At 44.6% G+C, this 26,785-nt stretch overlaps 1 protein-coding gene across 6 annotated transcripts in view; it reads left to right on the top strand.

The window, feature by feature from the left end:
* The window catches only part of ABCC4 (ATP binding cassette subfamily C member 4), a 280,796-nt gene that overhangs the window by 44,185 nt on the left and 209,826 nt on the right, over window positions 1-26,785 (top strand). For 4 of the 6 annotated variants that reach the window (XM_032277487.1, XM_032277483.1, XM_032277484.1 and 1 more), the window contains exons 2-4: window positions 6,250-6,360; window positions 6,904-7,024; window positions 19,851-20,075. In XM_032277487.1, the coding sequence (XP_032133378.1) occupies window positions 6,250-6,360; window positions 6,904-7,024; window positions 19,851-20,075 (457 nt within the window). Of the gene's footprint in view, window positions 1-6,138; window positions 6,158-6,249; window positions 6,361-6,903; window positions 7,025-19,850; window positions 20,076-26,785 lie in introns of those variants that run through there. The other 2 variants (XM_032277485.1, XM_032277486.1) reach the window with 2 other exon arrangements.

Raw genomic sequence — 26,785 nt, 5'->3', positions numbered from 1 at the left:
GTCTGTCTTTGCACCCTCTTACTGAAACCCGTTTGCAGAATCCAGGCCTTTAGGAAACCTTTGCTATGGCAGACTTATTTACATCTGTAAATTGTTTAATATTTATATCTGTAACTGAGAATCTGATACCATAGACTCAGAATGGATTTTGGAGTTTAAAGATGTTAAAATGGGTAATTTTTAGAGAATGTGTTCATTCATGTGACAAATCTGGGTGCCTCTGATGTGCTCAACCTGTTGTAGGCATGGGCAGCTCAGCAGCAAACAACACAGAAAAACCCCATCCTTGTGGAGCCCAGGTACGTTTGGGGAAAACATGGTTTAGAAAAAAGTGAAACATGATAGCCTTTCTAATGTTGAAAGGTGCTGAGCAGAAAATTTAAGCATGGGCAAGGGCGGAGGGTGAGCCTCCTAGGCTCAGTGTGGCTTTTTCTGGATATACTTTGCAGATTGAAATAACAGGACTTGCCGATGCTTAAATGTGTCCTATCTAAGAGTGACAAAGGAGAGATGGCCTGCAGGGTCACCTGAAGGTTTTCTTTTTTTTGGAAAATCTCAAGGGGAAAGATGTGATGGCTGATAGCTGAGAGGCAGAAGCTGGGAGGAACGGGATTTCTTATGGGATGCTAAGGTGTTCTGTTATGGACATTGTTCAGTTTGATATGCTTATCAGACACCCAAGAGGAGGAGGTGTTGAATCAGCAGCTGGTTATGAGTCAGGGGTATTGTATGTGCCCATAGGTACTAGCCATGTGTTTTTAGCAAAATTGTGACCATCATTTCAGAAAATGATTTCATAAGCTTTCAAAAGATGTTGAAAGCTTATCAAGACTAGATTTAGAAAAAAGCATGTAATACTCTGAGAAATCCTGTGTGCAGTGTCAGGTAGAAAGGAAAATGTTATCCAGTTCTGTCTATAAAACCCCTTTAGGCCAGGTGCAGTGACTCATGCCTGTAATCCTAACACTTTGGGGGGCTGAGATGGGAGGATTACTTGAGGCCAGAAGTTTGAGACCAGCCTGGGCAACATAGCGAGACTTCGTCTTTACAAAAATATACTTTAAAAAAATAGCTGGGCATGGTGGCATGTGCCTTGTTATCCCAGCTACTTGGGAGGTTGTTCGTCTCTACAAAAATATACTTTAAAAAAATAGCTGGGCATGGTGGCATGTGCCTTGTTATCCCAGCTACTTGGGAGGTTGAAGTGAGAGGATCACTTGAGCTTGGGAGGTTGAGGCTGCAGTGAGGTGTGATTGCGCCACTGCACTCCAGCCTGGGTGACAGAGTGAGACCCTCTCTCTCTCTCAAAAAAAGAAAAATCTACTTTATACAAAAGTTTCCATGACGGCATTGCCCACATTTGGAAGGAACACTTAACCTTCCGTTTATTGCATTTATATGGAGACTTGTCTCTGAAGATGGGTTTTGGAGTTTATCTTAATTTGGGTATTTTTTTTTTCTTTTTTTGAGGTAGGGTCTCCCTCTGTCACCCAGGCTGGAGTGCAATGGCATAGTCTCAGCTCACTGCAACTTAACGCCTCCTGGGTTCAAGCAATTCTCCCTGCCTTAGCCTCCTGAATAGCTGGGATTATAGGCGCCCCCACCACCTTGCCTGGCTAATTTTTGTACTTTTTTTTTTTTTTTTTTTGAGACAGAGTCTCATTGTCTCGCCAGGCTAGAGTGCGTTGGCGCAGTCTCGGCTAACTGCAACCTCCGACTCCCTGTTTCAAGCAATTCTCCTGTCTCAGCCTCCTGAGTAGCTGGGATTACAGGCACACACCAACATGCCCAGCTAATTTTTGTATTTTTAGTAGAGATGGGGTTTTACCATGTTGGCCAGGATGGTCTCGAGCTCCTGACCTCATGATCTGCCCACCTCGGCCTCCCAGAGTGCTGGGATTACAGGAGTGAGCCACTGTGCCCAGCCAAATTTTTGTACTTTTAGTAGAGATGGGGTTTCACCATGTTGGCCAGGCTGGTCTTGACCTCCTGACTTCAAGTGATCCACCTGCCTCAGCCTCTGAAATTGCTGGAATTATAGGTGTCAGCCACTATGCCAGGCCACATTTGGGGATTTTTGGAGGATGTGTTCATTCATGTGACAAATCTAGGTGCCTTATACGTACCCAGCCTTTTGTAGGTATGGATGGCTTGGCAGCAGACAACACAGGAAAACCCCATCCTGTGGATCCTTAAATGCTCTGGGGGGAAAACATGATTCTAAAAAAAGTGAAATGTAATAGCCTTTCAAATGGTGACAGATGCTACAGAGAAAATTTCAGCGTGGGTAAAGGCAGAGGGTGATCCCCATGGGAGAGTCAGTGTGCAAAATGGAAACTCACCAACATTTCTTCAACAGAGCTGTTCTGGAGAAAGCCTGGGGCAGGCATGGTTGGCTGTGCGCTAACCTTTCTATCGTGGAGGCGTGGGGAGGGGAGAGGCATTCTCAGCTGTTTTTCATAGAAACACAGGAAGGTGAGGAGCAACCGTGGAAACTGAATGAGGAACAAAGGGCGTTCGGATTTAAAGATACCAGGATTACAAGTTCAGAGTCTAGGGTGCTCACCAGACAGCAGGTACTATTTAAAATTAGCGTTGAATTCCTGGCACCAGAATTCTAGTCCTTTACTATTTTGTGGCTCCCAAATAGTGAAAGTTCATGAAGGAAGCATTAAGCCTATCTACTTAAAGTCCTTTGTATCCGTTTCTCTCTCTTTATAGATGTACAGTAGTCTCCCTCATCCGAGGAGGCGGGGGCACTACCATCATCCAAGACCCTCAGTGGCTGCTTAAAGCCATGGATAGTACTGAACCCTAGTGGCTTTTTTCTCTACTTACACATATCTTTTTTTGTTTGTTTTGTTTTTGAGACATAGTCTCGCTCTGTCGCCCAGGCTAGAGTGCAATGGCGTGATCTCAGCTCACTGCAATTTCTGCTTCGCAGGTTCAAGCAATTCTCCTGTTTCAGCCTCCCAAGGAGCTGGGCTCACAGGTGCCTGTCACCACACACGGGTAATTTTTGTATTTTTAGGAGAGATGGGGTTTCACCACGTTGGCCAGGCTGGTTTCGAACTGCTGACCTTAGGTGATCCACCTGCCTCGGCCTCCCAAACTGCTGAGATTATAGGCACGAGCCACCGTGCCTGGCCCTACTTACACATATCTATGGTAAAGTTTAATTTATAAATTGAGCACAGTAAGAGAATAACCATGATAATAATAGAATAATTACAACAATATACTCTTTACTGTATTTCACGGATAGAAGTTTCACTTTTTTTTTTTTTTTTTGTGAGACAGAGTCTTGCTCTGTTTCTAGGTCAAGGCTGGAGTGCAGTGGCGCAATCTCAGCTCACTGCAACCTCTGCCTCCTGGGTTCAAGCAATTCTCCTGCCTTAGCCTCCAGAGTCGCTGGGACTACAGGCATGTGCCACCATACCCAGCTAATTTGTATTTTTAGTAGCGACAGGGTTTCGCCATGTTGGCCAGGATGGTCTCAATCTCTTGACCTCATGATCTGCCCGCCTCGGCCTCCCAAAGTGGAGGGATTATAGGTGTGAGCCACCGTGCATGGCCAGAAGGTTCACTCTTAAACCAGATCTCAACAACCTCAGCATACGATTCTTTTTTCTTTTCTTATTGGCATGAAAACTTTCACCTTTTTGTATAAAGGAAGGCCTTTGCGGCTTCTCCTTGGCATATCCAAATGGCTGGCATCCTTATGCTTGCTCTTTGGGGGCCATTATTAAATAAAATAAGGGTGACTTGAACACCAGTACTGTGATGCCATGACAATAGATCTGATCACTTGGGTGGCTACTAAATGACTAAGGGTGGGTGGCATCTGCAGCGTGGAGATGCTGGACAGAGGGAGGATTCCCATCCTGGGTGGGTCTGTGGGAGATTTCATCATACTATTCAGGACAGGCTATGATTAAAGCCTTAGGAATTATTTCTGGAATTTCCCATTTAATTTTTTCAGTCAGCCATGGGTAGCTCAACCTGTGGAAGGCGAAACCATGGATATGGGGGGATGACTGTATAGCATCGTGAGACTCCTTCAGTGGGCTGCCGCAGGGGATTTCACTCAATGTGCCCTTAGCCTTCCTTGTTCTCAAGCTCTCAACTAAGCTCACAGCTTTGACCTTCACCTTCGTGGGTCTGAGCACACACCTGCTTTCTCACTTGCCTCGTGCATCCCGTGTTTCCAGGGCTAAGTTCAGGAGGTATAGAGCAAACATGATCTTCCCTCCCACGTCTCTTTCTTTAATATTGTTTATTTTTAATAAAGGTGGAGAAACTTTTCTTCTTCGATAGACTATAATTTTAGGGTTACACAAATGCATGAGCCATTGAAAAAGGTTTTATTGGGCTTGGCTTCTGAAGAATATAAAATATTGAATTTTTCCATTAAAGAGAGAACGATCTTGATTCAATGAGTATCAAGTAATAAAATAATATTTTAGTTCCATCTTGGCCAGTGGTTACAAAAAGGTCAGGAAAAAGGAGGAGAAGAGAAATAGAAGGGGCCTCAAGGAATTAAGGAGACAGAGAGACAGCTGAAAGGGAAAAAAAGGAGAGAGGAAAAGGGAAAATGAGGTGATTTACCAAAGATAGTTAGATTTTATTTCCTCCTCTGCTTGTAGATATGGGGAACATGAAGCTCGTAGAAACTGAGTACTTTGGTCAGTGTCACAGAGATGGGGAGCTGGACCTGGGTTTTCCCCCTTATAACACATTAAGAAACCACTATTGGCTGAACTTGGTTGCTCATGCCTGTAATCCCAGAACTTTGGGAGGCCGAAGTGGGAGGATCACTTGAGGCCAGGAGTTCGATACCATTCTGGGCAACATAGAGAGACCCAGTCTCTCTCTCTCTCTCTTTTTTTTTTTGAGATGGTTGCTCTTGTTGCCCAGGCTGGAGACCAATGGTGCAACCTCGGCTCACTGCAACCTCTGCCTCCCAGGTTCAAGTGATTCTCCTGCCTCAGCCTCCTGAGTAGCTGGGATTATAGGCATGTACCCCCATGCCTGACTAGTTTTGTATTTTTAGTAGAGATGGGGTTTCTCCATGTTGGCCAGGCTGGTCTTGAACTCTTGACCTCAGGTGATCCACCCGCCTCAGCCTCCCAAAATGCTGGGATTACAAGTATGAGCCACTGCATCTGGCTGAGAGACCCAGTCCCTACCAAAAAAAAAAAAAAAAAAAAAAAAAAAAAAAAAAAAATTAGCCGGGCACCGTGGCATGTCCCTATACTCCTAGCTACTTGGGAAGTAGAGATGGGAAGATTGCTTGAGTTCAGAAGTTTGAGGCTGCAGTAAACTCTGATTGTTCCACTGTACTCCATCCAGCCTGGGCAACAGAGCAAGACTCCATCTCAAAAAAAAAAAAAAAAAAAAAAGAAAGAAAGAAAGAAACTGGTATTCAGAACTTTTCAAATCCTTGGGGGAAAAAAGCAACAAAAACTAAATACAACCACTACCAACAGTAAATAACAAAACTCTCTGCTAACCCTTGTCTAAGACTCCTGCTTGCTGGAAATGGTGCTGGGTGTTGTGATCCTGGGTGGAGAATGTCTCCTGTATCGCTGAAGCTGATGGCTTCCTGGTTTTGGCTTCCACTGAAAATGTTTTCTAACCCCATTGTTCTTTACCTGAGAGCTTTTTCCTTCTTCCCCCATTTATGTCTCAGTAAGGATTCGCAGATTCTTTTGTTATTCAGTGGGTTAGAATTCGTGGCTGTCCTGATGTATTTGGATGCTTCCATTATCACAGGCTTGTCTAGTGGGACTCGGTCAAGCTGGCTTCTCTGTTCTTTGGGTGCATCCTCTTGATTCCTTGAATGTTTCCATGATATCTCATGGCCCATCTTGTACTTTGTCTGCCCCAGCCTTAGAATCAGCAGTTTCTTCAAGGAGCCCTGGTTCCTTTTAGGGGAGAATGGTGTTGGAAACTAGAATCTAGGCACCAGCATGCTCTCAGCTCCTGGTGTGCCATTGCTTCTGGGGCCTCTCTGTGGATAGAGCTAGGGACTCTGTGTGTGTGTGTGTGTGTGTGTGTGTGTGTGTGTTTGCATGCACGTGTTAATTTTTCTCTCTTTCTCTAGCTCTGTCTATTCATATCTCTATGTCTGTCTATAGCTGTGTATGTTTTAAAGGTAAGTTTAAGGAAAATCCATGGAGGTAGGGGTCTGCTTAAACACAGATGTGTAATTCTGGGTATATGTCTCTTCTTTTCTCTTGTTCGCAGGTGGCTCAATCCCTTGTTTAAAATTGGCCATAAACGGAGATTAGAGGAAGATGATATGTATTCAGTGCTGCCGGAAGTCCGCTCCCAGCACCTTGGAGAGGAGTTGCAAGGGTGAGTGGGAGGCAAAGTGGGCGCCAAGGAAGCGTGAGAGTGTCTGTGTGTGGGGAGTGGGTTTTACCTTCCTGACTCCTGTCTGGAGCCCCCGTTTACCCTTAAGGTTAACAATGTCACCTTCCTGAGGCTGTCCGTGGGCTCAGCCTACTGTGGTGGCCTGGGGGACACTGCTATTTCCTGTGCCTCGGTAGAGGTGTGGGGAGCCAGTACCAAAGGCTGGAGATGGCTGAGGTCTGTCCCTGGAAGTGGAAATGGAATGACTGGGGGAGCCTGTCCAGCTTATCTGTGCTCCTCATGGGGCTTCATGCCAGCAAAGCTTGGCAGTAACTTGTTTCCCCAGACTTCCCCTCAAGGCCTGTTTTTCTGATGCTACAGATTCTGTACCACAGTCCCCTTCAGGAGCCTGGGAACAATTAGCAGCATTTATGAGATAGTCGCAAAATGCCCTGTCTTAAATGCCTACCTGTCACTCCGCCACCTCCCCTCTTTTACACTGTGGCAGGGTGCACTCTTATTGATGAAGCTTTTTCCTCATTGTAGGTTCTGGGATAAAGAAGTTTTAAGAGCTGAGAATGAAGCACAGAAGCCTTCTTTAACGCGAGCAATCATAAAGTGTTACTGGAAATCTTATTTAGTTTTGGGAATTTTTACATTAATTGAGGTAAAAGCTTTTACATACTGTGAATTGTTTTTCAGGACACATAGAGTAAACGTGCTCGCCATTGATTGGTGCCATAATGGATGGGGGAACAGAAGGGAGACGTGGCCAGATGGGGTTTGAAGGTATTTTAAGGTCTAAGGATTAAACATGTCTAGGAAGCATTAGGTAGTTAGTTCGGTGAGTATATTTATCCGGGTGAATACTTAAGTGACTGAAGCTCAAGGTCAATTGCTTTACGTGTAACCAATTAAAATACAGTGTCATGAAAGAAGAGCATTTTATCCTGTGGTAGGACAATATTGGTGCTCAGTAAATGTTCTTTTTTTTTTTTTTTTTTGAGACAGAGCCTCTTTCTGTCATCCAGGCGCAGGAACACAGTGGCATAATCCTGGCTCACTGCAACCTCTGCCTCCCAGGTTCAAGCGATTCTCCTACCTCAGCCTCCTGAGTAGCTGAGATTATAGGCACACGTCACCATGCCCGGCTAATTTTTCTATTTTTCTTTTTTTTTTTTTTTTTTTTTTTTGAGACAAAAGTCTTACTCAGTTGCCCAGGCTGGAGTGCAGTGGTGTGATCACCTCCAAGCAATTCTCCTGCCTCAGCCTCCCGAGTAGCTGGGACTACAGGCATGTGCCACCACACCAGGCTAATTTTTTTGTATTTTTAGTAGAGACAAGGTTTCACCATGCTTGGCCAGGCTGGTCTTGAACTCCTGACCACGTGATCCGCCTGTCTTGGCCTCCCAGAGTGCTGTGATTACAGGCATGAGCCACCACGCCTGGCCAAGTAAATGTTTTAAATGCTAAGAGTCACCCCTGGTCAGCTAGAGGGTCCTACAGCCTCAAGGAGTATGTATGTGCCTTGTGGTTTGGAGGAAGTGATTTTGGATCAGAGCCCAGAATAATGTAAGACATTTTACAGGTGTTCAACCAATCATTGTTCACCAAGCCAAATCTGATAAATGCTCTCCTGGGGAGGTATTGTCACCTCTCTCCTCTCAGAGAAATAGAACTGAGGGCCTTGCTGTTGGTGGTGCCCCAGAGGCTGGAGCTGGCTGAAGCCCCCAAAAGCTACCCCCTCCCAGGGGGCCCAGGTGCTGGGAGCCAAAACCCCCTCTGGGAAGAAGGTCCAACTACTGTGCACCCTAGGAAATTCACGCAGCCCCCATCCGGGGTGTCTTCCTTGTGGTTGGAGTGCATTGTTGGTTGGAAGGTAGAGTCTTGGTGCCTGGCCTTGCAGAGAGTGTATAAATGGACATTCCATGAAAAATCAAAGGGAGAGATCCAGGAGGGCCATGACCTCCGTTGCCGCCAATGGCCTCTGTCGAGATCCTGCAGCAAGCCAGTGTTCTGCCTGGGCACAGTGCCAGGTAGCCTGCCTTTTCTGGTCTGTGGCCTGCTAGAGGGGATGCAGAGGGTCCTGCTGGGTGACCTGTGCCCTCTGTGCCATGAGAGTAGCAGGGTTGGATGTTGCCATTGCTACAAAAGGGTGGCTTTAAATGCAGTGGTTATTCTGCAGGTCCTCCCCATCCTCCACAAAGGAGGAGTTGCCCTGGTGCATTTTTTGGGAGTGAGGTTGCTTTGTATGTGGGGGCTGTAGCTCCTGTTGAGTATGCCTTTTTTTTTTTCTTTTTTTTGTGGTGGAGCCTTGCTCTGTCACCCAGGCTTGAGTGCAGTGGTGTAATCTCAGCTCACTGCAACCTCTGCCTCCCGGGTTCAAGCGATTCTACTGCCTCAGCCTCTCTAGTAGTTGGGACTACAGGTGCACACTGCCACACCTGGCTAATTTTTTGTAGAGATGGGATTTCACCCTGTTCCCAGGCTGGTCTCAAATTCCTAAGCTCAGGCAATCTGCCCGCCTCAGCCTCCCAAAGTGCTAGGATTATAGGTGTGAGCCAACGTGCCGGCCTGAACGTGCTTTTTGTTACAGAGGGCACAGTGGGCAGTGGGAGGCAGGGAATTGAGTTCTGCCATACACCTGGGGAATCCGTCAGACAACAGAGAACTGGATGGTCCTGGGAGATGGATGGTCTCATTGGTGACAAAGGTGTGTTGACCAGGGTGCCAAATGGTGAATGCCACCTTTGAGAGGGTACCCGCCTGACCCTCCCCCCACTCCCCTGATGCTGCTGTGGCTTTGTGGAGGATGGGGAGGACCTGCAGAATAACTAGTGGAACTGAAGTGATGGGGGAAGAGGGTTTCAGAATTTCTCAGGTTCTCCCAGTCCATCTTTAACCTGTGTGGGGGTGTCCCAGTGATGATGTTTCCACATGGCCCCAATACATCTCAGTTGGAGAGAAATAGAATGACAAGTTGGTGTCAATGTGGCCAGTGTGTACAGGATCTCCTGACCCAGTTTGGCTGTACAACTTCAGAGAAGTTGTCTGGTAGCCATGGAGCCTCTGTAAGTGCCTAAGGCTCAGGCCAGGTGTCTGGTTAGGTGTGGTAGGAATGAGTGGCCGCACATAGATTTCAAGGCAGACCTCCTGCAGCTACTTCCATTTCTCTAGTTTCCCTGTGCTACCAGCTGCTTATGAAATTGAAAACAAGATGATTTAGAAGGAACTGAGCTTGTGGTGCTCAGGGCTGTCCGTGCTGTCATGGGCTGCCAGCCACTTGGGGTGGGTTCTCTAACCCACAGATGGTGATAGACTAGAATGAGATTTGATAAGCTTTTGGGAGAAGCAGGCACAGGAGTAGAGGCTGCGGCAACTCGAGTTTCTCCTGAGACTTGAGGACAGGCCCTGCTCTGGTGCTGGGAGCATGGGAATCCTTACTGCTGGTGGGCATATGGGGAGACGCCCGGATCGAGGGGAGCGTAATACAGGTACAGTTGGCGGAGTGCTGGTCTTTCTTTTAGGGGGATGGTTACTGGGGAGTCACGGCAGAAGAGCAGGGAGTGGAGGACCCGGCAGATATGGGAGCTCATGCTCAGTCCTAGCAGCAGTGCTGCAGAAGCAGCAGCAGGACCAGTAGTGGTTGGTACTCAGTAGTAGTAGCAGCAGCAGTGCTAGTAGCAGTAGTTATAGTAATAATGACAATGAGTGCTTGAAAAACACTATGTACCAGGACCTGCTATGCGTACTTTATGTGTATGTTACTTTTATTCTTTTGGTTGACTTAGTAAGGTAGAAGGTAGCCTTCTTTTTTTTTTTTGAAATAGGGTCTGACTCTGTTGCTCAGGCTGGGGTGCAGTGGTGTGATCTCAGCTCACTGCAGCCTTGGCCTCCTGGGCTCAAGCAATCCTCCTGAGTAGCTGGGACCACAGGTGTGTGCTACCATGCCTGGTTAATTTTTGTATTTTTTGTTTTGCTATGTTGCCCAGGTTGGCCTTGAACTCCTGGGCTCAAATCGTCCTCCCGCCTTGGCCTCTCAAAGTGCTGGGATACAGGCATGAATCACCATGCTCAGTCAGAAGGCATTCTTTTTACCCCTACTTTCGGGAAGAGGATACTGGGTGCCATGTAGTTATGTAATGTGCCCAGGGCTACACGAAGCATAAGTGACAAGGCCCAGATCCAGTCTCAGCCATGCTGACTTAGGGCCCTAACCATCTCCAGACTCTCAGAAAGGTGTCTTGAGAACTCTATATTCAGGTCTCTAGCACATGCTTCTTGAACTTGGCATAGGGATGAGTCAGATGCTAAGAGCTCCCCGGAGCAGTGGAGCATGGCTGTGGGAAATCGGATTGAGGATTATAAGTTACCCTAGATTCCTACGTCCCTTCGGTCTGGAAAGTCAGGTGATGTTCTAGAGAGTGGCTGGGGTGCTGGCCAGGTCAGAGCACCAAGGTACCTTCAGGTTGACCAGGAACCCTTTTTTTAAAAAAATTTTTTTTTGTTTGAGGAGGGATCTCACTCCGTCACTCAGGCTGGAGTCCAGTGGTGTGATCTCAGCTCGCTGCAACCTCCATCTCCCTGGGCTCAATCAATCCTCCCACCTCAGCCTCCTGAGTAGCTGTGACTATAGGCATGTACCACGCCTGGCTTATTTTTTGTATTTTTAGTAGAGATGACATTTTACCACATTGCCCAGGCTGGTCTAGAACTCCTGAGCTCAAGCCATCGGCACACCTTGCTCTCCCAAAGTGCTGGGATTACAGGCGTGAGCCACTGTGTCTGGCTGACCAAGAATCCTTTAGAAAACTGTCTCCCACGCCTCGTACCATCCTCCAAATGTACGAGGCATGGCAGCCCTGCTGACCCAAGCTCCACGTCCATGCTGTGAAGACACCATTCCCAGTTGTCTCCTCCTCGGACAGATGAGGGGGAAGCTTGTGGTCTTGCATGGTCATGACACTGACTGATAGTCTGGGGAGACATCAGGTTCCCTGAAAGGCACCTGGTTTCCTGCAGAGCAATGGTATCTCTGCCATTTTAGAAGCCTTTGGCTTGAATCGTGAAGTGGGTATATAGTTAAGTTAGCTTGGAAGGATGAGGACCCCAGATCAGTCACTAGTATGGGAACAGCTCTTCTGTCCTGGTATCTGGATCCTCCCACTAGCAAGGTGGGCCCCAGGTATTAGGGCGGCAGGCCAAGGTATTAAGATGGACCCATACAGTGCTGGTGGCAGGCACCTCTGATAGAAAGTGGAGTCTGGCTTTTCGCAAGAGAGCACTTGTTGGTCCTGTGTTTATATCAATATCTTGGTGGCTTACGGTGTAAAATTAGACAGTAGTCAGTTATTCTTTAGATGAGCTTGGTGACTAGTGGATGATGCTCTTTTTTTTCTTTCTTTTTTTGAGACACAGTCTTGCTCTTGTTGCCCAGGCTGGAGTACAATGGTGCGATCTCAGCTTACTGCAACCTCTGCCTCCCAGGTTCAAGCAATTCTCCTGCCTCAGTCTCCCAAGAAGCTGGGATTACAGGTGCATGCCACCCCCTGGCTAATTTTTGTATTTTTGGTAGAGATGGGGTTTCACCATGTTGGCCAGGCTGGTCTCAAACTTCTGACCTCTGGTGATCCACCCACCTTGGCCTCCCAAAGTACTGGGATTACAGGCATGAACCACCATGCCCAGCGATGATGCTCATTTTAACTTTGTGTCCTTAACATAGTAAGTGGTAGAACTTTTAGTTCCAATGCAGTGAAGTTCAGTGAGCTAAAGCTCTTCCCAGCTCAAATCCAGGTAATCCTTGGATTTTTTTTCCCCTCTTCCTTCTGGCAGTGAAAAGCAGCCTGAATTCTAATACAAATACTCTTGTTGTCCCAGACTTGCTGATTGACACTTTGCTGTTTTGGAGAAGTTGGAGAAAAATAATTTCTGATGATGAAGGTAGTGAGTGTTACATCTCAAAAGCATTTCAGGTGCTGTTTTGGTTTTCAATCATTAAGGCTAGTTATTGACCAGGCATGGTGGCTTATACCTGTAATCCTAGCATTTTGGGACCCCAGGGGATGATTACTTGAGCCTAGGAGTTCCAGCCTTTAGTGAGCTATGATTGCACCACTGCACTCCAGCATGGGTGACAGAGCAAGACCCTGTCCCCTCTCCAAAAAATAAAATAAATTAAAAATAAAAAATTATAGAGTCAGAACAAATGTTAGTTTTCCAACTGATTTTATGAAGATGCTTTTTATTTTTTGGTCTTGTATCTATGCTGCTTGTTGGACTTTGAATTTTAGATAGTGGAAGCTCTAAACTCAACCTAGCATTTTGTTAAAAGCTTCTGTGATGACCTTCAGGCCTTTTTTAACCCATTTATGTTGGAGGTTGCCAATTTTTTTTTTTTTTTTTAAATCAGATCTTGGCAATGACCTTGAGCAGTAGGATATAAATAACTCCCACAAGCTTAGCATTCCAATAATGGAACAGTAGGCATAAATGGTTACTTCCTCTGGTTACAGAACAACTGTAACCAGGGGATCCATAACTCCCTAGCCATATATTCTTAACCAAACAGAACGCAAGCAGGGTCTTCCCTGGGAACTACTGGTGGCACCAGCAAGAAGAGTCTTTGAGGTTGTAATTTCAAAGTAATGCAAACCCCTGTCCTGTGAGAGTTGAGGAATGATTGTAATGCTCAGAGAAGTGCTAGTCTAATGGTGAACACGGTGCTCTTACAGGCAGATGCTAATTAGAACAGAACAGCCTGTGAGTTTCCAGCACACCAGTCCCTGTGTGCACCTCCATGGTGACAGTGATGGGGACTGAGCAAGTCGCCACCTACTTACAGCCTGCAGGGGGCCAGGAGGAGCTTGGGAATCCTCTGTGTGGGCCAAACCATGACAGCAGGCTGCCTCTCCACTCAAATCTATGGTCTTTGCTGTTCTTTCTATTTTGGATAGTTGAAGACTAAATGTTTTTCTGAGAAATGAGATGTGTTTTTAATAATTCCAATTGTACACTTTTTGGTCAACTGTCTGACATGAGGGCCACACCCAAACCTCATGTGGTGTTTTCTTTCTTAGATTTTTTTTTTTTTTTTTTTTGAGCCAGAGTCTTGCTCTGTCGCACAGTCTGGAGTGCAGTGGCATGATCTTGGTTCACTGATACCTCTGCCTCCTGGGTTCAAGCCATTCTCCTGCCTCAGCCTCCCAAAGTAGCTGAGATTACAAGTGTATGCAACCACACACAGCTAATTTTTGTATTTTTAGTAGACATGAGGTTTTACCGTGTTAGCCAGGATGGTCTTAATCTCCTGACCTTGTGATCTGCCTGCCCCAGCCTCCCAAAGAGCTGGGATCTTTCCAAAAATATAAAAATATGATAGGATATTGAGCTCCCCTCCACCCCTAAGCCAGCTTCAGTAACTATCAACTCATGACCACTCTCGATTTTTATGAAGCTCTGCTCACTGCCCCCTTTAGATACGGGTGTGTGTGTGTGTGTGTGTGTGTGTATTTTTTTTTTTTTTTTTGAGAGAGAGTCTTGCTCTGTTTTGCCCAGTCTAGAGTACAGTGCTGTGATCTTGGTTCACTGTAACCTCTGCCTCCTGGGTTCAAGCGATTCTCCTGGCTCAGCCTCCTGAGTAGCTGGGATTACAGGCATCTGCCACCATGCCTGACTAATTTTTGTATTTTCAGTAGAGATGGGTTCTGCCATGTTGGCCAGGCTGGTCTTGAACTCCTGACCTCATTTGATCCACCTGCCTCGGCCTCCCAAAGTGCTGGGATTACTGGTATGAGCCACCGCACCTGGCCATGTGTGTGTATTTTTTAATTGGAGAAGCCATGTTGCTTGTCCTGCATGGATTCCCATGGTCTAGATTGGGCTGACTGCATATCCCCACTCCCTGTCTCTCATGACCCTCTGCATCCCTGCATGCTGTGCCATTTAACATGTCCGTCTGGTACCGGCAGTCAGTAGTTAGATCTAGAAGCTTGATGTGATTCAGGTTTTATTCCCCCCACCCCTTTTGTCCGGAGTACTTTGTAGGCAGGGGTGTGTACCACCTACCACTTCGAGATAACTCACTTAGGTTTGGTTGTGTGTGTGTGATATTTGGAGCCATTCACGATCATTGCTTAAGATCCGTTAATTTGTTAGGAGTTTGCAAAGTGGTGATATTCCAGTTCCTCATTTATTACCTCATTTATCAAGAAAAGCTTTGCCATTATCAACTCTTTGATACCCCGAGTTACAGTACACCTATAGGAAAGGCAGGAGAAATGGTTAATTTTGTTACTTTTTTTTAAAACCAATTTTCAAAATAATGAGTGATTCTCCAGCATGTTCCTCTGGAGTTAATGGATGCTTTGTTATTGCTTGTTCTGTTTGGTTTGATGAGTATGATTGTGAACTCATGGATTTAAACGGTTCCGATGTGCTGATCTTTACAGTTATTATCCCTGTGCCATGCTTTGGCTGTCTTTGGCTAGTGGGGGTCTATTGAAGTCAGGTCCTGAGTCTTTTGCATGTATATATCATGCTAGTTTCCTCATTTTCTGGTGTGACAAGATATTTCAGGCTCCTTGAACAGTTTTTGCCACAGCTGTGGAATCAACCATTTTTCCTAGCAGCTTTAACTCCTTTTATATGTGTATGTTTATATTTAAAGATAAACATATCATGAATTTATGTGGGTATTTCCAAATCAGATTCAAGACATTAGTGTTTTTACTTATCTCTATACTCTTACATCTGTATCTCTTTTCTCCCTTCATCTGTTCTTTTTTCTCCCTAGCCTAATCCAGCTCTTGATATCAACATACTTATTCCTTTATTTTATCTTACAGTATCAGCACTATTACCCGTAATGTGATTTCTGAAAATAATTTAAAGTTTTTTTCTTTGCAGTTTACATTGTCCTTAGGGTAGACAATAACGTGCAGGGACTATCTTTTCAAACTATTTCGTTTAAAGTCAAACAAACTAGCTAAATAAACTATTTTGTTTAAAGTTAAAAAAACAAATTATGATTCATCCTTTTGTTTGGTAGGTACAGTCTTTACTGAACATTGAATTTTCCCTGCTGTGCAGAATGGAAGGTTTTAGTTCTATCACTGAAATCTCAGCATCCGTTTTTCCGAAGGGATTTTCTTAGAAGCCTGACATACGGCAGCAGCTCTGATGAAAAGCCCTTTGTGGTCTTAAAAGTTCTTCACAGCGGGTCTCCAGCCCCTCTAGACTCAGACACAGAGATAGTGCGGGAGAGGAGGATACTGATGTGTATAGGTGTTGGTTTCTACACTCCAGAATCTTCCAGGGATGGGGAACTGAGGCCCCACCCTGATCATGGAACCTAAATCTGGGGGATGGGTCCTGAGCATCAGTGAGCATGTAAGTCTCCCAGGTGATTTTAATTTGCAGTCAAGACTGTACTGATTCAGGGAGAACTTCAGGTATATCCAGAGTCTTAATGGTTATTATTTCCCCGTTCACTCTTTTTCTTCCTTATCTCTGGATCTTTCTCAACCCTACTTTTGTCCCCTGCTCCCCCATTTCTTTTTTTTTTTTTTCTGAGACAGAGTCTTGCTCTGTCCCCCCGCCTGGAGTGCAGTGGCACAATCTCAGCTCACTGCAACCTCCACCTTCCGGCTTCAAGCAATTCTTGTGCCTCAGCCTCCCCAGTAGCTGGGATTACAGGTGTGAGCCACCACGTCCAGATAATTTTTGTATTTTTAGTAGAGATGGAGTTTCACCATATTGGCCAGGCTGATCTTGAACTCCTGACCTCAAGTGATCCACTTGCCTTGGCCTCCCAAAGTGCTGGGATTATAGGCGGGAGCCACTGTGACCTGCTGTGTTTTCCCATTTCTAAAACAAACTGTTACTCATTTTTCCACAGCTCACTCTTTTCTGCTTGTATTTTTCTTTTTTCTTTTCTTTTTTTTTTTGAGATGGAGTCTTGCTTTGTCTCTAGGCTGGAGTGCAGTGGTGCAATCTCAACTTACTGCAACCTCTGCCTCCCTGGTTCAGGCGATTCTCTTGCCTCAGCCTCCTGAGTAGCTGGGACTACAGGCACATGCCACCACGTCCAGCTAATTTTTTTGTGTTTTTAGTAGAGACAGGGTTTTACTGTGTTAACCAGGATGGTCTCGATCTCTTGACCTCGTGATCCACCTGCCTTGGCCTCCCAAAGTGCTGGGATGACAGGTGTGAGCTTTCGCGTCTGGCCTGCTTGTATTTTTCACTCAAACGTGTTCTTCGGTAGCTCATTTCTATTTCCTGTGTTTTCTTTCCTTCTCATGCATCAGGTGTGGTGCAGTTGGGTAAGGGGTATCTGAAGTGCATGGGGGAGCAGGAGCATGGAGGCCCCATCCCCACTGTGCCTAGACATGTAATGTGTTACTCCAAGAAAGCATGGGATGGGGCTCAGGTATCAGGAGGCTGAGTACCAAATACTCCATTGAGAAGTATCTGCCTTCAAGTACTCTGGGACTCTGGTAGAACCTGAAGTATGGAGCATTGAAGTATCCTATTGGACTCTTAAAAATCTCTGTGGTTTCAGAGTTGAGAATGCTTGTGAAGGAGTAAGGACTGTATTGTTAGCTTGTTTGTGGAAAGACTCTTCACCAGGTCATGGATTGGTTGGTCTCCAAGATGGAGAATCTATGTGAGTTACTTTTGACCTTGTTACTGATATCCAGAAAGTTTAAACTTGGTTAGTTATAATTTTGGTAATGAGCATTCTCCGCATTGATTTGTTTCTTACTAGTTGAGGGCTAAGATATGGGATGGAGAGGTCTAAGGGAAGGCAGGGACCAAAAACCAGCATTACTCACCAGTGAGCTGCCTGCTTGCCTGGATTATTAAATGCTGTCTCTCAGCAAGGAAACCTGGACAATTATGTAGGTGGTTGTGTCTTGCCTTCCTTTTGCATTCTCTTTTGCTGGGTTTATTGCATCTGTTATTTCCTCTGGTGGGGGAGCATCCCTCTTGCCATTTGGATCACGCTCACCTCAGGCTGAAATGGAAAAGTGTGTAACCGGCAACAGTGACTCCCAGGGACCGTGAGAAGTTTCAGGAACATTTCGCAAGGCAAGCGTTAGCACTGAGCTTCTGGCTGATAGCCCAGGTGTGTCTGCGGCGGCCCTGGTTGCCCTTGGCACTCCTGACCCGGGGCTGCCCACGTGAATAGTTTGGCCTTCTTGCTTCTCTGGGTAAACTTCCAGATTTTCATCTCAGTAAACTCTAAACAGTCCATGTTATGACCCATTGTACCAGAGGCTCTTCCATAAACTCCTAGTGCCTCTGATTGGGCACACCGTGAACCTCTGTGTTCTTGATATCTGATCATCTTATTCTTAATTCTTCAACTAAACGGTATTTTCTGATTTCTGTATCATAGGGGAAAACTTCCATGACCTCATGGAAGGCAATGCGGTTGGTGAAGTCTGTGTGTGTGTGTGTGTGTGTGTGTGTGTGTGTGTATGAATGTCTTCTGTAAATATCCTGATCTAGTGCTAGTGGTTTGGGCTGAAAGTGTGTGTTAATTTTTTTTTTTTTTTTTTTGAGATGGAGTTTCGCTCTTGTTGCCCAGGCTGGAGTGCAATGGTGGGATCTTGGTTCACTGCAACCTCCGTCTCCCGGGTTCAAGCAATTCTCCTGCTTTAGCTTCCTGAGTAGCTGGGATTGCAGGCACGTGCCACTATGCCCGGCTAAATTTGTATTTTTGGTAGAGATGGGGTTTCTCCATTTTGGCCAGGCTGGTCTCAAACTTCTGACCTCAGGTGATGTGTCCATCTCGGCCTCCCAAACTGCTGGGATCACAGGTATGAGCCACCATGCTCTGCCTGTTTTTGTTTTTTATTGATTCTTCTTACCTCACTTCAGATAAAAAACAGCTATCAATAGCAAACCTGTCAGGTGTTTATTGTGACTTTGTTAAGAAGGAGAGATTGCTTAAAAGGAAAAGTTTTGTTTCAAAGTCAAAATCTTGAAAGATTTTCAAACTTTTTGCATTTTGTCTTTGGAGAAGTCAAGGGGAAATGATGTCAAAGGCCTACATGTTTACTTTTGGTGACTTGGATTTGCAATGAGTGTTTGATTTTCTTTGATGAAGGGTAAGGGTCCCTTACAAGGGGTTCTAGAGGGAGGAAGTAGGTTATGGGATGAAGTGGTCATGTGGCAGGGAGAGGAAAGGAAAGCTCTTTGCTTACTTCAAACCGTGGCTCAAGCTGCATTCTGCTGTTTCGTTGCCTTTAGTCTTGGGGATTAAAATTTCATTCCCTCTGTCTTGTGCAGAAGGTAAGCCCCCATGCCTCCCATGCCTCCCAGCTCATTTGTGTGGGATTTTAATTTTGCCTCAGGGAATAGCTGATTATTAATATTGCTTCAAAACCAGGATCTTCAAAGTATGGCTGATATAGAGACCCACTGATGATATTACCTTTGAGCTTAATTTCTGCAGTGTTTAATTTTTGACTCTGCACTACCTGAGCTAAGATGGCAGTTCTGGGCACATCTGAGCTTGTAGGGGGCAGAAACATTGAAGCAATGTCCCGTGGGACCAAGAGCCTGGAATCCTCCCAAGCCTGGTTCTTTTCTCTACTCCAACTGAAGCTGGACTTGGTTGTCTTAGATCTACTGACACGTAGAGTTCAGATTGGGAAGAATTGGAGAGTTTGATTTTCTGATCTGGGTTTGTGCCAATATCTCAGTTCATAAAGGCTCTTAATGGTGAAGAAGGTGGCAAGAGTGGTGGCCTCCTGTACACGAGCCTTCTCAACTTTCCAGTGTGCCGTGATGTCAAGAGTACAGCAGAAGTGGGTGAGAGCTGGGGTGCCCCTATGTAAGCAAGTTCCTTTTTCCTCTTGGGCCGCTTTTTCCCTTATTCACCGTGGGCCAAGACTTAATTTGGTAGTTTGCCAAGTATGCTTTAAAGCACTGTTTGTCATACTGAGCACCCACAGTGTACCAAGAACAATGTACTAAAACATTATTGACTTTGAAATTAGAATTTTGGCTTCAGGTTAAAACTTCTATCACCTTGTCTTAAAGAAGAAAGCAGTTCTGCTTTTCTTTTAGATTAATGATGAATGTTGAATTTTGAAAATATAAAAGTAAAGCTTGTGATAAGAAAAAATGAGCTTGGGTGTGGTGACTCACATCTGTAATCCCAGCACTTTGGGAGGCTGAGGTAGGAGCATCACTTGAGCCTAGGAGTTCAAGACCAGCCTGGGCAACATAGTGAGATCCTGTCTCTTAAACAAAAAATTAGCTGGACATGGTAGTGTACACTTGTAGTCTCAGCTACGTGGAAGGCTGAGGTGTGAGGGGTGCTTGAGTCAGGGAGTTCGAGGCTGCTGTGAGCTGGGATGGTGCCACTGCACTCCAGCATGGGTGACAGAGCAAAGCCCCGTCTGAAAAAAGAAAAAGAAAAAAGAAAAAATGGTATGGTCTATATGTCTAATTAAAGGCTTTTCTTTTTCTTCTTTTAGGAAAGTACCAAAGTAATCCAGCCCATATTTTTGGGAAAAATTATTAATTATTTTGAAAAGTATGATCCCACGGACTCTGTGGCTTTGCACAAAGCGTACGCCTATGCTGCGGTGCTGACTTTTTGCACGCTTATTTTGGCTATACTGCACCACTTATATTTTTATCATGTTCAGTGTGCTGGGATGAGGTTACGAGTAGCCATGTGCCATATGATTTATCGGAAGGTAAGTGACATTTAGCATTAAACGTGTACCTCACCTGAAGCATCAGATGCATTCTGGGAAAGTTTTATATGAATTAAATATTGCACAAATAGCCACTGCACTCCAGCCTGGGTGACAGAGCAAGACCTTGTCTCTAAAAAAAGAAAAAAAGGGGAAAACTTCTGTAAATAGAATCATTTACACCTTACTAGAGAAGTTTGCTATTTGCATCAGGCCAGTGTTCTTTTTCTTTATGCAAAATGTTTCCGGTGTATAATGAAAGTTTTCCACTGCTGTCAGGGCACGGCTGCCTTTGATAACAGGCTGTTGCAGAACACTAAATGAAGTCTAATTAAAAATATCAAATTGGTTTTCAGTGTTTCTTTACCTCAATCTCACAGTTGGATTCATGGAAATTTTTGTTGCTGTTCATTAAAACCTTCACTTACATCACAGTTGTACTCAGAAGTCAACTTCAGTGAAATTGGATCTATGAAATTAAATCTACAAGAAAAGAATATATTTGAGAAAGTGAATTCTTATATTTTTAAAAGGAACCATTTGGTCATATTCAGTATAATTTTCTTAACTGAAGAAAAATGTAAATGGAATCCACATCAAATACAGGCTTTCTTTATATTCTAAATCTAGTTGTGGTTGTTTTCAATGGTTTGTAAAAAAATAGTTGGGTGTTTGGGATAGCACCTTGAATTTTTTATTGTATTTCACAATTTTGGAGAGGACTTATAGTGTTTCTATTTTATGTTGGTTTTCATTCAAAGTAAGTTTTTCTTTTTTTCTTTTTTTTTTTTTTTGAGACAGAGTCTCACTCTGTCACCCAGGCTGGAGTGCAGTGGTGTGATCTCGGGTCAATGCAACCTCCACCTCCCGGTTCAAGCAGTTCTCCTGCCTCAGCCTCCCAAGTAGCTGGGACTAGAGGCATGCACCACCACACCTGGCTGATTTTTGTATTTTTAGTAGAGACGGGTTTTCACCTTGTTGGCCAGGGTGGTCTCGAACTCCTGACCTCAAGTGATCTGCCCACCTTGGCCTCCCAAAGTGTTGGGATTACAGGTGTGAGCGATCGCACCCAGACTCAAAGTAAGTTTTTACATTAAACAGTTGTCCCTTGGTATTCTTGGGGGATCAGTTACAGGACCTCTTGAGGATACAAGAAATGGGAGGCTGCTTAAGTCCCTCATATAAAGTGACATGGTATTTGCATATAACCTATTCACATCCTTCCATATATGGCATTTTATTTACTTAACAGCTAGTGCTCGACTTACGACCACGATTGGTTCCGACAGACCGGTTGTAACACGATTTGGTCGTAAGTTGAGTAGGCTATATGCACGCGGAGATGGTAGTGCTGCCGGAAGCTGGTCTGCACTGTCGTATGCTCAGCTGGGCAACGTTTGCGCTGCCAGACGCAGAGCAGTCATGGCTAGCGATTGTGGTCGTAAAGTCGAATAGTTGTAAGTTGCATAGGTCGTAAGTTGATCAATACCTGTATTTATTTATTTATTTAAAATAATTTCAACTTTTATTTTAGAATCAGAGGCATATGTGCAAGTTTGTTCCGTGGGTGTGTGGTGTGATGCCGAGGTTTGGGGTGTGAATGATCGTGTCCCCCAGGCTGTGAGTGTAGTACCCCATAGGTAGTTTTTCAGCCTTGCCCCATTCCCTCTCTCCCCACTCTAGTAGTCTTCTGTGTCTGTTCTCATCTTTATGTCTGTCTGTACCCAATGATTACCTCCCACTGGTAAGTGAGAACATCTGGCATTTGGTTTTTGGTTCTGGCATTAATTTGCTTAAGATAATGGTTTCCAGCTGCATCCATGTGGCTGCAAAGGACATGATTTTGTTGTTTTTATAACGGATGCACTCCCATGTACTTTAAATCATCTCTGGTTTACTTATAATACCTAATACAATGTAAATATACATTATATATTGTAAATTATACATTATATAATTGTACATTGTATAATGTAAATATACATTGTATTAGGTATTATAAATAAATGTTTAGGGAATAGTGACGAGAAAAAAATTCTGTGCATGTTCAGTACAGACACAATCACCTATGTTGTTTCCCTCGAATATTTTCAACCCCAGGTTGGTTGAATCCAGGATGCAGAACCCCTGCATATGGAGGGCTGACTGTATTTTCTTTCTCATCAGGGCAGTAATAATAAGACCTGATTTGATATGTTCTTATTTTATTTGTACATTTTATATTGAGATATGCCATAAATCATACTGTAGTTTTCCCTGGTCTTAACTGTTACAGAAGGAGTAGGATTTTTGGCTGCTTTACAAAGAAGTTGCCATAGAGATGCTAGCATCAGGAGCTAAAGAACTTGTCATTAAATCTGTCCTGGATATCTCCTTGTCCTGGGCCTTTTATTTTTAATACCTATTTAAAGATAAAACTAAGCCATTTAAATTTGAAGTGTTCTTCTTTTACCTCGTTGTCACTTGTCCAGAGCTCCATCAGGTGTCCTCCCCCGATCTTCCTTTGACATGGGGGCATCAGTCTTGGAATTCTGTGAGTCCTGGAGGCCTCATGTCTTGTTATCTATGGTGGAGTATAACAGGTATGCCCGGATTCCTTGTGTTTGACGTGAAAATGACAACAAGGCTTGTACACACTAGTGAAGGGGTCATCACCGTCGTTACCAGCGTCACCACCGCCATCACCATCACCACCACCACCATCATCATCATCATTATCTTTGCTATTCTCTTGTACTCTCTTTTACCATTTAAAAGAAAAATACTTAGGTTTTTCTATAAATTAGCTAGATTTTTGTCTTTCAAGATCATACTTCTAATAAATTTATAAAAATTTCACTAACACTCCACTTGCAAACTTTAAAAGCACCCTACACCAAAGTCCAGTTTGAAGTAGTCATTCAGTAAAATACAGCTCTTTGTACAAGTGAGATACTGTTCACCTGTTTTTCTTCCTCTTTTCCACTAATGCTTTGGAAAGTAGCCTTTGGGAAATCTGATCTAACTTGGCAAATTTGCTTACCTATATGTAAACATCTCCCAAAGGTATTAATTTGCCAGCTTGATTATCTTAGAAGCATTGTCTCTTTATGAAGTCAAAAATGACTTGGGTTAAACTGTAAGACTTAACCTGAAATCTCAGAAACATGGGAAAGACTTGTCCCGCCTTGCATCTGCAAACATGCCCAGGTGAAGAAATAAGACACTTCTTCCTCACACATGGGCTGCTTCCCCGGGGCAGAGGCTGGCTCTGCAGCATGGCTCTGAAAGGTCTCTCTGTGATGCTGGGAGTTTCCACTGAGGCCCCACATCCTAATTTCTAGTCTGGCAGAAATCAGGTTGGTGTTGCAAATGGAATGACTGCTGAGCCCATCGTCATCATTTGGTACTGAATGAACTTGTGGGATGTATGAAAATGACTTGTCGTTTATTTACTTTTTCACAGCTTTGGTAAAATTACTTTAGGCTTTTAATCATTAATTTTTCTTTTTTAAAATTGTACTTTAGGTTCTGGGGCACATGTGCAGATCGTGCAGGATTGTTGCATAGGTATACACATGGCAATGTGGTTTGCTGCCTCCATCCCCTCGTCACCTATATCTGCCATTTCTCCCATGGTATCTCTCCCCAACCTCCCCACCCACCCCCGCTGTCCCTCCCCGAGTCCCCGCAACAGACCCCACTGTGTGATGCTCCCCTCCCCGTGTCCATGTGTTCTCATTGTTCAACACCTGCCTATGAGTGTGAACATGTGGTGTTTGATTTTCTGTTCTTGTGTCAATTTGCTGAGAATGACGGTTTCCAGATTCATCCATGTCCCTACAAAGGACAGGAACTCATCATTTTTTATGGCTGCATAGTATTCCATGGTGTATATGTACTACATTTTCCTTGTCCCATCTGTCATGGATGGACATTTGGGTTGGTTCCAGGTCTTTGCTATTGTAAACAATGTGCAGTGAACATACGTGTGCATGTGTCCTTATAATAGAACAATTTATAATCCTTTGGATATATACCCAGTAAAGGGATTGCTGGGTCAAATGGAATTTCTATTTCTAGGTCCTTGAGGAATCGCCACACTGTCTTCCACAATGGCTGAACTAATTTACACTCCCACCAGCAGTGTAAAAGTGTTCCTATTTCTCCATATCCTCTCTAGCATCTGTTATCTAAAAATTTGGAATTTTTCTTCTTATTGTAGTAAAATATGTGTAACATAAAATTGACCTTTTTTTTTTTTTTTAATTTTTTTTAGGAGGCATTTTGTTCTATTGCCCAGGCTGGAGTGCAGTGGCATGATCTTGGCTCACTGCAACCTCTGCATCCCAGGTTCAAGCGATTCTCCTGCCTCAGTCTCCCAAGTAGCTGGGTTTACAGGCATGCGCCACCATGCTCAGCTGATTTTTTTGTATTTTTATTAGAGATGAGGTTTCTCCATGTTGGTCAGGCTGGTCTCAAGCTCCCGACCTCAGGTGATCTGCCCGCCTTGGCCTCCCAAAGTGCTGGGATTACAGGCATGAGCCACCACGCCCAACCTATTTTAACTCTTTTTAAGTGTTCAGTAGTTCTTTGGCATTAAGTACATTCACATCATTGTGCCTCCCAACCCCACCATCCATGGACAGAATTTGTTCATCTTCCCAGATGGAAGCTCTATGCCCATTAGACACTGATTCCCCGCTATCCTCTCTCCACACCCATTACCCTTCTGTTCTCCAGCTCTGTAAATTTGATGACTCTGGATATTTCAGGGAAGTAGAATCATAACAGCGTTTGTTATTTTGTGTCTGGCTCACTTCATGTAGCACAATGTCTTCAGGGATTATCTGTGCTGTATTATATGACAGAAATTGAATTCCTTTGAAAGGCTGAATAATATTCCACTGCTTGGATATGCCACATTTTGTTTATCGATTCATCTGTCACTGGACATTTGGGTTATTTCTGCCTTTTAGCTATTGTGAACAATGCTGCTGTGAACACGAATGTACAGCTATCTTCTTGAGTCCTAGCTTTTATTTTTAATTCTTTCAATTTTTATTTTTGAGACTTGCCCTGTTGCCCAGACTGGAGTGCAGTGGCATGATCTTGGCTGACTGCAACCTCTGCTTCCCGGGTTCAAGTGATTCTCCTGCCTCAGCCTCCCGATTAGCTGGGATTACAGGCACCCGCCACCATGCCTAGGTAATTTTTGTATTTTTAATAGAGATGAGGTTTTACCGTATTGGCCAGGCTAATCTCAAACTACTGACCTTGTGATCTGCTTGCCTAAGCCTCTCAAAGTTCTGGGATTACAGGCATAAGCCTGTAATTGAGTAAGTTTGGTGAAACTTTTTATTCTGCATAAAACTGCCTGTCTTTACTCTCTTTAGAGTTACTCCGCAGGATAGTTTGAGGTAAAGTATCTGTCTGTCCTTCATGTTCCACCTTCTAAGGTGTGTTGAGTTCCTGCAGACTTTCAAGTTTCCCTTCGTCATTTGTTACAGATCTGTCCTAGAAGAAAATATGGAATATATGTGTGCAGTGTATCTCAAAGGGGTGCTTTCTATAGTTTTCTGTTTTGAGAAATGTTTGTAGTTATCCTAAGTGTATTGTTTAACCATTTAAGTGATACTGTGTGGTTCCTTTTTTAGAATTCTGTAACTTGGGGGAAAATGCATAGTCCCTGTATCGAGGGAATGTATTCCCCGGATATGCCAGGAATACATGTATGTATTCCCTTGGATACTCCATCTAGAGTTCATATTATCAGGTACTCTTCATCTTTCTGGGGGAAGGTTTCCTGTTTCTTTTAATCCTTTCATTTGAGAACCCTCTCCTCTTGACCATTTCCTCCTCCTCCTCCTCCTTCCCCTCTCCCTTCCCCTTTCCCCTCCTCCTCCTCCTTCTTCTTTCTTCTTTTCTTCTAGACAGAGTCTTTCTGTGTTGCCCAGGCTGGTCTTGAACTCCTGGGCTCAGGGGATCCTCCTGCCTTGGCATCCCAGAGTGCTAGGATTTTGGGTGTGAGCCACCATGCCTAACTTTTTTTTGAGATGGAGTCTCACTCTTTCACCCAGGCTGGAGTGCAGTGGCGCTATCTCAGCTCATTGCAACCTCTGCCTCCCGAGTTCAAGCTATTTTCCTGCCTCAGCCTCCTGAGTAGCTGGGACTATAGGTGCGTGTCACTGCACCCAGCTAATTTTTTATATTTTTAGTGGCAATGGGGTTTCACTGTGTTCGTCAAGATGGTTTTGATCTTCTGACCTCAAGATCCGCCTTCCTTGGCCTCCCAAAGTGCTGGGATTACAGGTGTGAGCCACCGTGACTGGCGGGCTTTTTTTTTTTTTTTTTTTCCAGATGGAATTTTGCTCTGTCACCCAGGCTGGAGTGCAGTGGCGTGATCTTAGCTCACTGCAACGTCCACCTCCCAGGTTCAAGCGATTCTCATGCCTCAGCTTCCCAAGTAGCTGGGATTACAGGCATGAGCCACCATGCCCAGCTAATTTTTGTATTTTTAGCAGAGACGAAGTTTCACCATGTTGGCCAGGCTAGTCTTGAACTTCTGACCTCAAGTGATCTGCCTGCCTTGACCTCTCAAAGTTCTGGGATTACAGGTGTGCGCCACTGTGCCCAGCCTTAATCTTTTCCTTCTCTTTTCCTGGCATTGCAGCAGGTCAGGTATATTTTCAGGTCAGTGGTCAGAGCAGCAGACAGCCTCTTCTACCGTA

This window comes from Sapajus apella, unplaced genomic scaffold (assembly GCF_009761245.1).
Source record: "Sapajus apella isolate SASKATOON/1434 unplaced genomic scaffold, GSC_monkey_1.0 scaffold9, whole genome shotgun sequence".
Taxonomy (NCBI): Eukaryota; Metazoa; Chordata; class Mammalia; order Primates; family Cebidae; genus Sapajus; species Sapajus apella.
This window is presented reverse-complemented; position numbering and strand designations above follow the sequence as displayed.